Genomic DNA, 15,180 nt, shown 5'->3' with positions numbered 1-15,180 from the left:
TTTAATAAATACCATACCGTGCCATTTATACTGAGGTATTATCAAACCGTGAAATTCTGATACCGTTACATCCCTAGTTCTAAGTAAATGCTGGCTTATACTCGACTAGTGCATACAGCGAATGTGACATCTTTAGCCCCTTTCACACAGTGATACCGGTAAATTTCTGGAAAATTTCCGGAACGACTTTACCGGTATATTCAAAAAAGCGCTGTTCACACAGGCGAGGACGTTACGGAAATTTTCCGGAAAAGAACATTCACACATCCATCGCAAAATACCGGTAAATTCTGACATCATTCATTATTAATGAGCTTCAAACCGCTGCGCTTGTATTTGTAAACATTTGACTAAATTACAAACTCTGTGGATGATCAATATTGTGAACAACTTTCGCAGGATCACTTTCGCATGTCGAGATGTTCATAATATGTGCGTGTGCAGGCGCTCACAGGCACACGCAAAGCTTGAAGGTAAACAAACAACGGCTTATCATAAGCATCTCATCGATGATTATTTACACAGTTGGCATTAAGAAGAACATATAAACGTGATCTGACTAACTTCTAGCAGCTAAATGTGTCTGGAAAAATATTCAAAGGCTTTTATCCTCACAAACCGCGCGGACGTAAATGCGTCTGACTGTTGTGATTGGCTAAAGCAGACTTCTCACGTCAGCACGTTCTAGACGTGCACGCGCTTATTACGGGAATCTTCCTTCTGCGTTCACACAGCGCAGCATTCCGGCAAATTGCCGGTAATGTTACAACTTCTCTTTCCGGAAAATAGCCAGAACCAATTTGCTGGTATTTTCAAAAAGGACCTGTTCACACATACAACCTTTCTGGAAAATTGCCGGCAATTTTCCGGAAAGGTCTGTATGTGTGAAAGGGGCTATTGATTCATTGGCACAAGTTTGATTTGTGTGCACGCATCATTACGGCTGCAGTTGCGCGCGAGGTTTGATTGAGAACAACTTTAAGCCGAGTCTAAATGTGCAAGCACGACACCTTTATGATATGTTCATTAAGGGTGTCACGATTTCAATTTGAAATCGAAATCGATCGAAATTTATGCTCAATTTCGATTATCAAATCAAAAAATGGGATCGTCGATGCTGCCACGCCCTCATGTCACGTCAGCTTGGCCATGCTTGTTGAAGTGCTTGTTAAACTGCAAAGACGCAGGAGACCCGTCGACAGATCTTAAACCCTCTCCTCTTTCAATGAAGTCGCCGGTGTGGAAGTATTTTGGATTTCCAGTGAGTTATAGGCGCATCGCGATCCCCGCTCCCGTTGCAAATCCGCTCAAGAGAAGTACACACTCAGGCACTGTTTACACTAATAGGTCTTTGTTTTTAAATGGCATTTTAGAACGACAACGATCCACATCCACACTGGCGTTTAGCATTTATGAGCAGCCCTCCTTCCTCACTACCGCTGAAACGCACATCACGTGACCACACACACACAGATTCACACACAGGCACACACACACTGTCAAGCGCTCGAGACAGCGGGTCCAGGCAGTTAGCGGGTGAGTACACTGCTTCAATCTTTCACTCAATTCTACTTAGTCATTTTAGCGAACACCTCAGATACTGTTGGCTGGTTCCTGTTGGTTGTGCACCTTTTTTTACCGGCGCCATTATAACGACACAGATCACTGCCTATTCACGAGTCCTGCAGAAAAAGTGATTGACAGGTTGTAATAATGAGTGTATCTTGCCTTTATTCATTTACTGTATGATTTGTTTATGGGTAAAACAAAGACCATGCAGGTCAGGTAGTTTAAATGGTAGGCTACAAATAATTAATTCGTTATTAATTAATTAATTATTCATAATCGAAAATTAAATCGAACAGTGACATTAGAATCGAAAATGTAATCGAATCGAGGATTTGGAGGATCGTGACACCCTTCGCAGTGTGGCGCAAGGCGTGGCGCAGTAGTCTTTTGGTAGTTTCAGCTTGACGCAAGAGTGGTTTTGAGGCGTTGCGCTACGCTGTTTAAATAGCAAATGCATTAGCACTCATTTGTGCGCCCATAGGCATTCTGCTCTTAAAAGGAAGGTGTTCTGAGGCGCACTGCTGGCGCTCTGCTATTTTGAGAAACTAAAATAGATTTTTCATCAGACCAAAACTAACCCGGTCTAAACTCCAGCGCAGAGTTGCGCCTCGCTTACACACTGCTTAATACACACAAGAGAGCAATAGGCAAATATCTTTACATATGAAAACATTTAAATATTAAGGATATATATAGGATATAATAAGAATAGATATAGAATATGAATATAAAGGATTAAAATATTACAAACATATTATTTTCTAGCCGACATAAATATGAAAAATCACTGCTTTCATGTCTTCTTCATCTCGAGAGGCTTTTTCAGTTCATTCATAACAATTTACTTTTGTATAATGTTATTATTATTAGCAGTATTATTTATTATATCCATATTTATATTTGTTTTATTAAAAACAAGCTTAGATTTGTCCACCTGTCAGGTTTTAGACCATATGGGGCACAGCATGTGTTTTAGGATATAACTCAGGTTTTTGAGCTCATTTTGTTATTATTGTTCATTTATTCGTTTGCTGGAAATTAGAACTGAATTTAGAAATAGTTTTGAAACGAATATTTGCGCTTAACAAACAAAATTAATTATTTATAGACTAATTGATGTCTGAGCGTAAAGATTTCCCTATCCAAGAGCCAAAGTGAAAGTAGATCCATTATCTCTCATTCTCACGCAGTAGATGCTCTGTTTAACAGTTTTCTGTTAATAAACTGTGAACTGTTTGCTTGTGAAATGTTCATTTTTTCCACTTAGACTTACTTTGCGTCCTGTAAATAGTGAATGCGCTTATGGCACAACGCAGCTGACTCTTAAAGGGAATGAGAGATGAAGCTCTGATTGGTTTATTCTCAAAACACACCTATAACTCATTAAGAAAATAAACTCAACCCTTATAGACCATGCGCCACAGCGCAAAACAGATTTTCCCGTCCCTAAATTAGCAAAAATGCGTTCTGACATGCCCTGAAAGCGTTTGCGCACTGCATTTTGCGCTCTGCGCATGGACCGTCAAAATAGAGCCCTGAATGTTCAATGGTCAAAACACACATTGCTCATTACACACACAGGGATGCGCAGCAGCACACAAACATTTTTAAATATGAAAAACGTAAGAATTAAAATGTAAACGGGAGATAAGACACTGTTATTGGTTATGCCCAGAATAGCTATTACTCACCAAAGGGTAATGAATGAGATTTTAACACATGTTGATCATCAATTAAGAGCCTCTGTTATGGGTTTTTGAAAATGCCCTTCTATGCAATGGTCAAACTTTAATGTAAGATTACCAAAACAAACACTTTTTGTAAGTCTATTAACTGCCACCGATTAACAATTTACCTAAATTTTGAATGCAATTCTTCTGTCGATATATTCCCTACATGTAACAAGTCATACAGCCACACGCATTATGTCCTTTCAGTGGCGTCTAACGGGAACTAAAAATTAATTTGACTGAACATGGTGAGTTATGAGAGAATAGCTGTGAAACACAGCAATTATAAAATGGCACGAATCTCACCGTGGCCTTGGCCGAGCTCTCCTGGAGATCCCACAGCAGCACGTGGTTTTCAGCCAGAGAAATCACACGTTTTCCATCACCCATGGGCTCCCATAACACACTGCAGGACACAGGACAGAGGACATTCACATGCATTAACCCATGCAGCAAGCTTTCACTAGCGCTCTGTGCATACAGTTGAAGTCAGGAGAATTGTTTCCTTTCCAAATATTTCCCAAAAGATGTTGAACAGATTCAGGAACAATTTTTCACTGTATTTCCTAGAATATTTTTTCTTCTAGAGAAAGTCTCATTTGTTTTATTTCGGCAAGATTTAAAGATTTTTTAATTTTTTTAAACACCATTTTAAAGTCAATATTATTCGCCCCCTTAAGCAATATTTGTTTTGGATTCCCTACAGAACAAACCACTGTTATACAATGACTTGCCTAATAACCCTAATTTTACCCTAATTAACCTAGTTAAGTCTTTAAATGTCGCTTTAAGCTTTATCGAGTCAAATATTGTCCCTTTAAACCTTCTCTTCGATGCCACTTTGTGCCAACATCATTACTTGAATTTAGATCATTTGTTATAATCGTATAATTCTCAATTGTTTGCTTGATTGCTAGTGTTTGTTTGAGAAAGTTGTAATTCCTTACTGTTTAAAGACCTTGGGCCCTATCATACACCCGGCGCAATGTGGCGCAAGACGTGTCGCAATACTCTTTTGCTACTTTAATCTCGGCGCAAGGGTCATTTTGAGGTGTTGCACCACGCTGTTTAAATAGCAAATGCATTTGCGCTCATATGTGCGCCCATAGGCGTTCTGCTCTAACAAAGCAGGCGTGTTTTGGCGCGTTGCTATTTTGAGAAACTGTAAATAGTCTGATCTTTAGACCAGAACAAAGTCGGTCTATTGTCTGGCGCAAAGTGCGCCTGGGTTACACACTACACACAAGATGCAGAGCAATACGCAAATATCTTTACATATGAAAAAGATATAATATATTAATGATATATAATAAATATAATAAGGATAAAAACCGGATATAAATTTAAATGATTAAAATATTACAAAACATTAATTTCCAGCCTACATGAAGATTTAAAAACCACTGCCTTACTTTCTTCATCTCGAGAGGCTTTTTCAGTTCATTCATAACAATTAGCTTTTGTATAATGTTATTATTATTAGCAGTATTATTTATTATATCCATATTTATATTTGTTTTATTAAAAACAAGCTTAGATTTGCCCACCTGTCAGGTTTTAGACCATATGGGGCACAGCATGTGTTTTAGGATATAACTCAGGTTTTTGAGCACACTTTGTTATTATTGTTCATTTATTCGTTTGCTGGAAATTAGAACTGAATTTAGAAATAGTTTTGAAACGAATATTTGCGCTTAACAAACGCAATTAATTATTTATAGACTAATTGATGTCTGTGTGTAAAGATTTCCCTATCCAAGAGAGCAAAAGCGAAAGTGAACTTACTTTACATCAAAATGCGCTTATGGCACGACGCAGCTGGCTCTTAAAGGGAATGGGAGATGAGACTCTGATTGGTTTATTCTCAAAACACACCTATAACTCATTAAGAAAATAAACTCAACCCTTTTAGATCATGCGCCACGGCGCAAAGCAGATTTCCCCGTCCTTAAATTAGCAAAAACGCGTTCTGACACGCCCTGACAGCATTTGCGCCCTGCGTTTTGCGCTCTGCGTATGGACTGTCAAAACAGAGCCCCTTGATTAAGTATTGCAATTCTGGATTAAACGTTTTGGAAAATTTGTATAAATGTTGTATATACTTTCTTTTTGTCACTTTAAGGGAAGTAGAGGACTTGACGCCATTATGTTTCCAATCTATTTGTATTGTTTATTTGTAAGGAAGTTACAAGGTCATTTGATCAACAGTAAAAATGACAATTTTTACCTCCTCCCAACAGGGAAAACCAGCAACAATCAAGAATGAAGGATTATATGCTCTCAAGGCTTTGCAATCAAAAAATGTGATTATAATGAAAGTCAATGGGGCAAAAACAGCCCCAAACATCTCCTAATGGTAGTCAATTTACCCAGGGTGTTTAACATATGTGCCAAAATAAGATTTGTCACAAAAAATCCTCCCATTTGATGAAACACAGACAACGTCGTGGCCAAATGAAGACTCAAATACCCCTAGAGTGGATGAAAACATCCCCAACAACACACAAGGGTTAAGTCATTTAGTTATTTAACATAAGGTGTCTGCATGCATTACAAAGTCCTGGCTGCTTAGGAAGAGGATACAGATACTCGACTGGCCTGTCTGCAGTCCCGACCGGTCTCCAATAGAGAATGTGTGGTGCATTTTAAAGTGCAAAATGCGACAACAAAAACCCAGTACTGTTGCCCACCTTAAGTCTTGCTTGCAGGAAGAATAGGACAAAATTACACCTGAAACTCTTCATCACTTGCTGTCTTCAGTCCCTAAATGTCTTTTAAGTGTTGTGAAAAGCAACGGCAATGCTTTACTGTTTACACATTCAAGAACCAAATTTGGGATACGGGTTTATTTCGAAAAAAACAACTATACAAATGATGTGGAACACATTAAATAACGTTGGCTTAACGTTATTAAATAAGTTAATTTAGATAAGTTAATTTAGAAATCACTACTGTCTTTATTTATTCACTTAAACATAAGCACATAAGCCTCACAACACTTTTATTTGGCTTTTAGTTGCTTTAATTCATTAGAAAACATGTAAACATGTTGGATTATCAGAGTGCCAATGGAAGGGCGGTGTGGTAAGAAGTAATGGTAAATGACTCCCGTTTTGGTGTGAGGGAGAAGCAAGGTAAAGTGAACCCATGTGCAGCAAAAGCCTACAATAGAAAAGGCATGCGAGGATCGAACGTCACGGAGATTACTCCATCATTACTGCAAGTATTGACTGACCTACATAACACAGTGTGCTTGGGTTTCTTGGATTGATCCGGCAGCGGTGGCTCTGATAAGCCATCATACGGCCATTAGCCTGTCTGCGCACAAACGGACACACAGCGCTCAACGGGCATCGATTAAGAGGCGTCCGCTAGCTCCCAAAATAAAGCGATTCTCTTCTGCTAGCCGCAAAACAACATGAAAGGTGACAACAAAAGTCTTTTTCGTTATTTTCAGGGGGTACATTTTACATTGATATTTGGTCTGTTCTCTTCAGGGGAGCTTAAATTGGTGTGTTTTCAAAACAGGCACACGTTTGAGAAGGAGAGGGCTGAGAAGGTTTTACTGTTACTGCAGTTGGGGTGCATCTCAAATCAGTTGTGAATTAAAATCCTGAAGTTGTGAATCACTTAAGCCTTCTTTCCACTGCACACGACAAACGACAAGCGACAGACTGGAAGTCATTCATTTCCAATGGAGAGTAGTCTGGGAGCTGCGTGGAGTTCTGATCATCTCCGTATGCGGAAAATTTGGATCCGAATTGAGCTGCGGATCCGTTGATATATTTGAACTCCTGCGACTAGACCGTATGCGACCGGCCGACCCGATGTGATGTATTCCAGTGTTGTACAAGCAGTCTATATTAAAAAAACTTTCTGTTCTTAAATGTAAGTAAGAAAGTATTAAAAATATATCTTTAATGTTGTCTCCACATTCCCTCCAATATTTTAGCGGTCTATGAGTTTCTAGTAATCATTTATTCATTAAACCATGTGAACGCACAGAGAATAAAGGCTCTTGCTTTTGCAGTCCTTTATTTCGGACACTGAGAATCAGCTTCTCTCCCATGGTGCATGACAACACTGAATGAATGAATGAATGAATGAATGAAAAAATAAGTTAATTAATTAAACACTGTGCGACTGCCACAAGGGGGCGTATTCCGACAGTCATGTCCAAATGTCACGTGCAGTGGAAAGGCGGCTTTAGGGATGCAACGGGATGCACGATAAATTGGCGGCCATATTTTTAATCGGCAGATAAACGCTTTTTTTAATGTTATCATTATCGGTCTGATGTCAAAATTAGGCCGGTATCTTTGAGCCGGTATCTTTGAATGAATGAATGAATGAATGAAAACAAAATTAAATAAGTAAATTAATTAGTGTTTGTGAGCATTCTAAGACGAATGAATGAATGAATGAATGACAAAAATTTGTTAATAAGTGTTTGTGTGTTTTCTAAGAAAAATGAATAAATGAATGAATGAATAAATGAATGAATAAATGAATGAAAAAATAAGGTAATTAATTAGTGTTTGTGTGCATTCTAACACAGATGAATAAATGAATGAATGAATGAATGAATGAAAGAATGAATGAATGAAAAAATAAGTTATTTAGTGTTTGTGTGTTTAAGAAAAATGAATGAATGAATGAACGAATGAAAACAAAATTAAATAAGTGAATTAATTTTTGTTTTTGTGCTTTCTAAGACAAATGAATACATGAATGAATGAATGAAAAAAATAAGTTAATTAGTGTTTGTGTGTTTTTTAAGAAAAATGAAAAAATGAATGAATTAATTAATTAATAAATGAAAAAATAAGGTAATTAATTAGTGTTTGTGTGCTTTCTAAGACAAATGAATGAATGAATGAATGAATGAATGAATGAAAAAAATAAGTTATTTAGTGTTTGTGTTTTCTAAGAAAAATAAATAAATGAATGAATGAATAAATAAATGAATGAATGAAAAATAAGGTAATTAATTAGTGTTTGTGTGCATTCTAACACAAATGAATGAATGAATGAATGAATGAAAAAATAAGTTAATTAATTAGTGTTTGTGTGTTTTCTAAGACGGATGAATGAATGAATGAATGAATGAATGAATGAATGAAAAAATAAGTTAATTAATTAAACACTGTGCGACTGCCACAAGGGGGCGTATTCCGACAGTCGTGTTCAAATGTCGCGTGCAGTGGAAAGGCGGCTTTAGGGATGCAGCGGGATGCACGATAAATTGGCGGCCATATTGTTATCGGCCGATAAACGTTATTTTTAATGTTAACATTATCGGTCTGATGTCAAAATTAGGCCGGTATCTTTGAGCCGATAGATAACGAAATTGTACAGAACTTCAAACACTGACATCCAGCAGTTTAACGTGTCTATCTACAGCGCAGGAGATCTGTGTTTGTTGATGTTTTGAGTTTAGCTGAAGTGAAAAATCCTCAGCGTGTGAGGACGACTGTCTGCCATTTGGCAAACGCTTCCCAACACCAACATGATTTTTATTTTCCTCCTTTTCTCGACTCTGTGTGTGTGTGTGTGTGTGTGAGTGTTGTGAATTACGGTGCATGAAATAAAGCGTGCGAGTGAGACAAAAGAAACAGGCAGAGGCAGAAAATAAAACCCAAACAGATGGATGCGTGAAACACACAGGCGAAGAGATTCTCTGTAGCATCAAGAAAAGAGCAGAACAATAGAGAGAAGACCAAGAAGAATAGATGCAGCGAGAGACGGAGAACACACACACACACGCATAAATGAACAAACATAAAAACAAACAAGCAAACACGCACGCACAAACACACACATAAACAAAGGAACAAACATAAACACAAAGAAGCAAACACAGACATGCACAAACATACAAACAAGCACACACACACACACACACACAAGTGTGTTAAGAAGCAAACATAAAAACACAATCATAACCATGCACACACACAACCACACACGCACCCAAACAGGCACACACATTCAAAAATAAACACACAGACACAGACAAGCAAACACACACACTGACAAACACACACACACACAAACACAGACACACACACATACACACACACACAAATGCAAACAAACACACACACACACACACACACACACACACAAATGCAAACAAACACAAACACACACAAAAACAAACACACAGGCACACACACACACACACACTCGAACACACACAAACAGGCACACACACACTCAATGCAAACAAACAGACACAAGCAAACACACACATGCACAAACACACACACACACACACACACACTCAGTTACACTCATAAAACAAACATACACACACACAAACACACACACTTATAGCGTGGTGTGTAGCGTACCAGGCCATGCTGCCGTGGGCACTGTTGTCAAGGTGACAGAGAAGCTCCAGGGTCTGCGGGTTGTTTGAGGAATCGTCGGGGGACTCGTGGTTGCCGGATTCCCATTCGGGGGGCATCCGCCACACCGCCGCACACGTCAGCACACGACTCTCAGACGCTGCACACAGAAGAACCCCACACACGTTTGGTGAATAAGTAAATTAATTAGTCAATTGTGTTTGTGTTTTCTAAGACAAATGAACGAATGAATAAACATATAAAATAATAAAATAAGATGAATATTAAATACATTAATGAATAAGTAAATTCATTTATTTATTGTGTTTGTGTGTTTTCTAAGACAAATGAATGAATGAATGAATGAATGAATGAATGAATGAATGAATGAATGAATGAATGAATGAATGAAAAATAAGTTAATTAGTGTTTGTGTGTTTTCTAAGACGAATGAATGAATGAATGAATGAATGAATGAATGAATGAGATAATTAATTAGTGTTTGTGTTTTCTAAGACGAAAGAATGAATGAATGAATGAATGAATGAATGAATGAATGAGGTAATTAATTAGTGTTTGTGTTTTCTAAGACGAATGAATGAATGAATGAATGAATGAATGATTAAGGTAATTATTTAGTGTTTGTGTTTTCTAAGACAAATGAACGAATGAATAAACAAATAAAATAATAAAATAAGATGAATATTAAATACATTAATGAATAAGTCAATTAATTTATTTATTGTGTTTGTGTGTTTTTTCAAGACAAATGAATGAACGAACAAATGAATGAACAAATGAATGAATGAATGAACGAATGAATGAATAAATGAATGAAAAAATTAAATAAGTTAATTAGTGTTTGTGTGCTTTCTAAGACAAATGAATGAATGAATAAATAAATGAATAAATGAATTTATGAATGAATGAATAAATTAATAAATAAATTAATGAATAAATGAATGAATGAATGAATGAATAAGGTAATTAGTGTTTGTGTTTTCTAAGACAAATGAATGAATGAATGAATGAATGAATGATTAAGGTAATTAATTAGTGTTTGTGTTTTCTAAGATGAATGAATGAATGAATGAATAAGGTAATTAATTAGTGTTTGTGTTTTCTAAGACGAATGAATGAATGAACGAACGAACGAACGAACGAATGAACGAACGAACGAACGAACGAATGAATGAATGAAAAAATAAGGTAATTAATTAGTGTTTGTGTTTTCTAAGACGAATTAATGAATGAATGAATAAATGAATGAATGAATGAATGAATGAATGAATGAATGAATGAATTAATGAATTAATGAATGAATGAAAAATAAGGTAATTAATTAGTGTTTGTGTTTTCAAAGACAAATGTATGAATGAATGAAAAAATAAGTTAATTAGTGTGTGTGTGCTTTCTAAGATAAATGAGAGAATGTATGAATGAATGAAAAAATAAGTTAATTAATTAGTGTTTGTGTGCTTTCTAAGACAAATGAATGAATGAATTAATTAATTAATCAATTAATTAATAAAATAATAAGATAAATAAATAAAATAGTATTACTCATGGATAGATCATCATTTTGACTGTCAAACAAACGTTGTCTCAGCAAACTTTTATTTTCTATATGATTAATCGTGATTAATCTTTGATATAATTTACAAAAATTACTATATCGTGATAAATATCGCCATGAGGATTACTTGTATCGTCATATGATCATTTTGTTATATCGTCCAGCCCTACTACAGCTCTGTTTTTCTGGTCTTATCTGGTGGAGGAGCTGGTGATGGAGGCAGACTCTGTGCCGCCCGTCCGGAGACTCCATTAGCCTGAATGTCACGGTAATTACATTCCTCTTTTGAACTCCACCATGACATCCTGCACACCAGCCTCGTCGTAATGAAGATGGAAGCAGAAATGGGGAAAGAGTCAGATCCCGCTTTCCACTCGGAGCAGAGAGCGTCAGGAACCAGCCACAGGCGTCAGTCGCAAACACAGGATTTAATTAAAAAAAATTCACATTCAATTGTTTCTTTGTGTTTGTGTGTGTTTTAATTGCCCCGAGGTGAGTGCAAGAATGTGTCATATATTGAAGTAGCAGCCTGTGTGTCAAAAATGTGCAAGAGAAGTCTCACACACACACAAACACACACACAAATGTGCGCGCGCATATAAGGTATACCGTTTTGTCAATGGTCACACGATATTGATACTTTTAACTACCCTATAAGTAGGGCCAAACGCAATCTGCGGACGTTTTTTGCTATTTCTGTGGAGAATTTTGGTAAAAATCTGCGGATTTCTGCAGAATTATTTTGGGAGTATCCAGCGGAGTATCATAACTTACACTTTAATATATGAAATAAAAAGTAATAAATTACTGAATAAAAACTGAATAAATTTCGATTTACACATTTACTCAAGTAAATAAACAGAATTAATAATGGGCTAAAAAACTGCAGAAATCTGCGGAATTCTGCGGAAAATTTGCGGAAAATCTGCGGAATTCTGCACGCGAAGATTCCGTGTGGGCCTACCGATAAGTTAAAAATGCATGGAAGATAGTAGCTGAACCTCAATTGCAGGAATATAATTTAACTACTCTTTAATTGAAATGCTACAACTATACTCACCGGCCACTTTATTAGGTACACCTTACTAGTACCGGGTTGCACCTTCTTTGGCCTTCAGAACTTTCTTACTCCTTCGTGGCGTAGATTCGGCAAAAAGACCTGGAAATATTCCTCAGAGATTTTGCTCCATATTGACATGATAGCATCACACAGTTGCTGCAGATTTGTCGGCTGCACATTCTTGATGCCAATCTCCCGTTCCACCACATCCCAAAGCTGCTCTATTGGATTGGGATCTGGTGACTGTGGAGGCCATTTGAGTACAGTGAACTCATTGCCATGTTCAAGAAACCAGTCTGAGATGATTGAGCTGTATGACATGGTGCGTTATCCTGCTGGATTAGGCATCAGAAGATGGAGACACTGTGCTCATAAAGGGATGGACATGGTCAGCAGCAATACTCAGGTAGGCTGTGGCGTTGACACAGGCCCAGATTGGCTAATCGGGAGGACTGGGAGAATTCCCGTTGGGCCGGTCCGTTTTTTGGCCGCGAGGGCCGGTATCCCTAGCTCCAGAATCTGTTGCTCTCAGCAGTCACACTTTTTAAATTTATTTATTCATTTACTTGACCACGGCCTTTTTATTCATTATTTTACCGCAGCTCTGCTCTTTTTATCTATTTTCTCGCAGCTCAGTGAGCAAGTTGCAGCCCGCAGGTTAATGATGAAATAATTTAGATGAATCATTGGTTGATGAACAGCTGTTGTGGTTCAGTGGAGAGCACGTTAGTTTAGGACACCACAGACCCGGGTTCGATCCTCGTCTGAGTAATTAATTTTTTTCCTGTTTATTGTTAAGACATATAATACTGTTAGGGTTGTTGAACATTTGAAGTTCTAAAGCAGCTGTTTTCTCAAAAAAAGACGTGATAGTGTCCTTAGAAACTGATTTGGAAATGACCTTATTTTAATATAGTCAGTCATGAACTGAGGTGGGCCGGTCTGAGGCTTAAAACTCCAGGGCTGAAAAGGAGTCCCACTCCGGCCCTGCATTGAGACGATACTTAATTGGTACTAATGGGCCTAAAACCTCTTGACAAAGATTCTCTGCAGTAGTCCTGAGCCCATGTGGTGATATGGCTTAAAGATAAACAAGGATTCTTGATGCAGTGCTGCCTGAGGGACCGGAGATCACTGTTGTTCAGCCTAGGCTTGCACCCTTGTCCTTTACGCACTGAAATTCCTCCAGATTCCAGCCGCTGACCGCATACCACCACCCGCTCCTCACTTTTGCCGACCGAAAGCCCCCTGCCCGCTCTTCACTCTCGCCGACCGCATACGAGCCCCCGCTCTTAACTTTTGCCGACCGTAACCCCTCCGACTGCTCTACACTTTCACTGACTGCATCCCCCCTCCGCTCTTCACTCTTGTCGACCGCAGCCACACCGCCTGCTCTTTACTTTTGCTGACCGAAAGCCCCTCGCCTGCTCTTCACTTTCGTCAACCACAACATACACCACCCCCATGCCCCCCTTACTAGTACCGGGTTGCACCCCCTTTTGCCTTCAAAACTTCCTTACTCCTTCGTGGCGTATATTCGACAAAGACCTGAATATATTCCTCAGAGATTTTGCTCCATATTGACATGATAGCATCACACAGTTGCTGCAGATTTGTCGGCTGCACATCCATGATGCCAATCTCCAACTCCACCACATCCCAAAGCTGCTCTATTGGATTGAGATCTGTTGACTGTGGAGGCCATTTGAGTACAGTAAACTCATTGCCATGTTCAAGAAACCAGTCTGAGATGATTCACGCTTTATGACATGGTGTGTTATCCTGCTGGAAGTAGCCATCAGAAGATGGAGACACTGTGCTTATAAAGGGATGGACATGGTCAGCAGCAATACTCAGGTAGGCTGTGGTGTTGACACGATGCTTAATTGGTACTAATGGGCCTAAAACCTCTTGACAAAGATTCTCTGCAGTAGTCTTGAGCCCATGTGGTGATATGGCTTATAGATAAACAAGGATTCTTGATGCAGTGCTGCCTGAGGGACTGGAGATCACTGTTGTTCAGCCTAGGCTTGCACCCTTGTCCTTTACGCACTGAAATTCCTCCAGATTCCAGCCGCTGACCGCATACCACCACCCGCTCCTCACTTTTGCCGACCGAAAGCCCCCTGCCCGCTCTTCACTCTCGCCGACCGCATACGAGCCCCCGCTCTTAACTTTTGCCGACCGTAACCCCTCCGACTGCTCTACACTTTCACTGACTGCATCCCCCCTCCGCTCTTCACTCTTGTCGACCGCAGCCACACCGCCTGCTCTTTACTTTTGCTGACCGAAAGCCCCTCGCCTGCTCTTCACTTTCGTCAACCACAACATACACCACCCCCATGCCCCCCTTACTAGTACCGGGTTGCACCCCCTTTTGCCTTCAAAACTTCCTTACTCCTTCGTGGCGTATATTCGACAAAGACCTGAATATATTCCTCAGAGATTTTGCTCCATATTGACATGATAGCATCACACAGTTGCTGCAGATTTGTCGGCTGCACATCCATGATGCCAATCTCCAACTCCACCACATCCCAAAGCTGCTCTATTGGATTGAGATCTGTTGACTGTGGAGGCCATTTGAGTACAGTAAACTCATTGCCATGTTCAAGAAACCAGTCTGAGATGATTCACGCTTTATGACATGGTGTGTTATCCTGCTGGAAGTAGCCATCAGAAGATGGAGACACTGTGCTTATAAAGGGATGGACATGGTCAGCAGCAATACTCAGGTAGGCTGTGGTGTTGACACGATGCTTAATTGGTACTAATGGGCCTAAAACCTCTTGACAAAGATTCTCTGCAGTAGTCTTGAGCCCATGTGGTGATATGGCTTATAGATAAACAAGGATTCTTGATGCAGTGCTGCCTGAGGGACTGGAGATCACT

General features: G+C 38.8%; 1 protein-coding gene across 3 annotated transcripts in view; it reads right to left on the bottom strand.

Moving 5' to 3' along the window:
* The window catches only part of eipr1 (EARP complex and GARP complex interacting protein 1), a 55,618-nt gene that overhangs the window by 30,338 nt on the left and 10,100 nt on the right, over nucleotides 1–15,180 (bottom strand). For all 3 annotated transcript variants that reach the window (NM_001430912.2, NM_001430911.2, NM_001006065.3), the window contains 2 exon segments: nucleotides 3,606–3,705; nucleotides 9,656–9,812. In NM_001430912.2, the coding sequence (NP_001417841.2) occupies nucleotides 3,606–3,705; nucleotides 9,656–9,812 (257 nt within the window).

Source organism: Danio rerio, chromosome 17 (assembly GCF_052040795.2).
Source record: "Danio rerio strain M-AB ecotype USA chromosome 17, GRCz13ab, whole genome shotgun sequence".
In the NCBI taxonomy this organism is placed as follows: Eukaryota; Metazoa; Chordata; class Actinopteri; order Cypriniformes; family Danionidae; genus Danio; species Danio rerio.
This window is presented reverse-complemented; position numbering and strand designations above follow the sequence as displayed.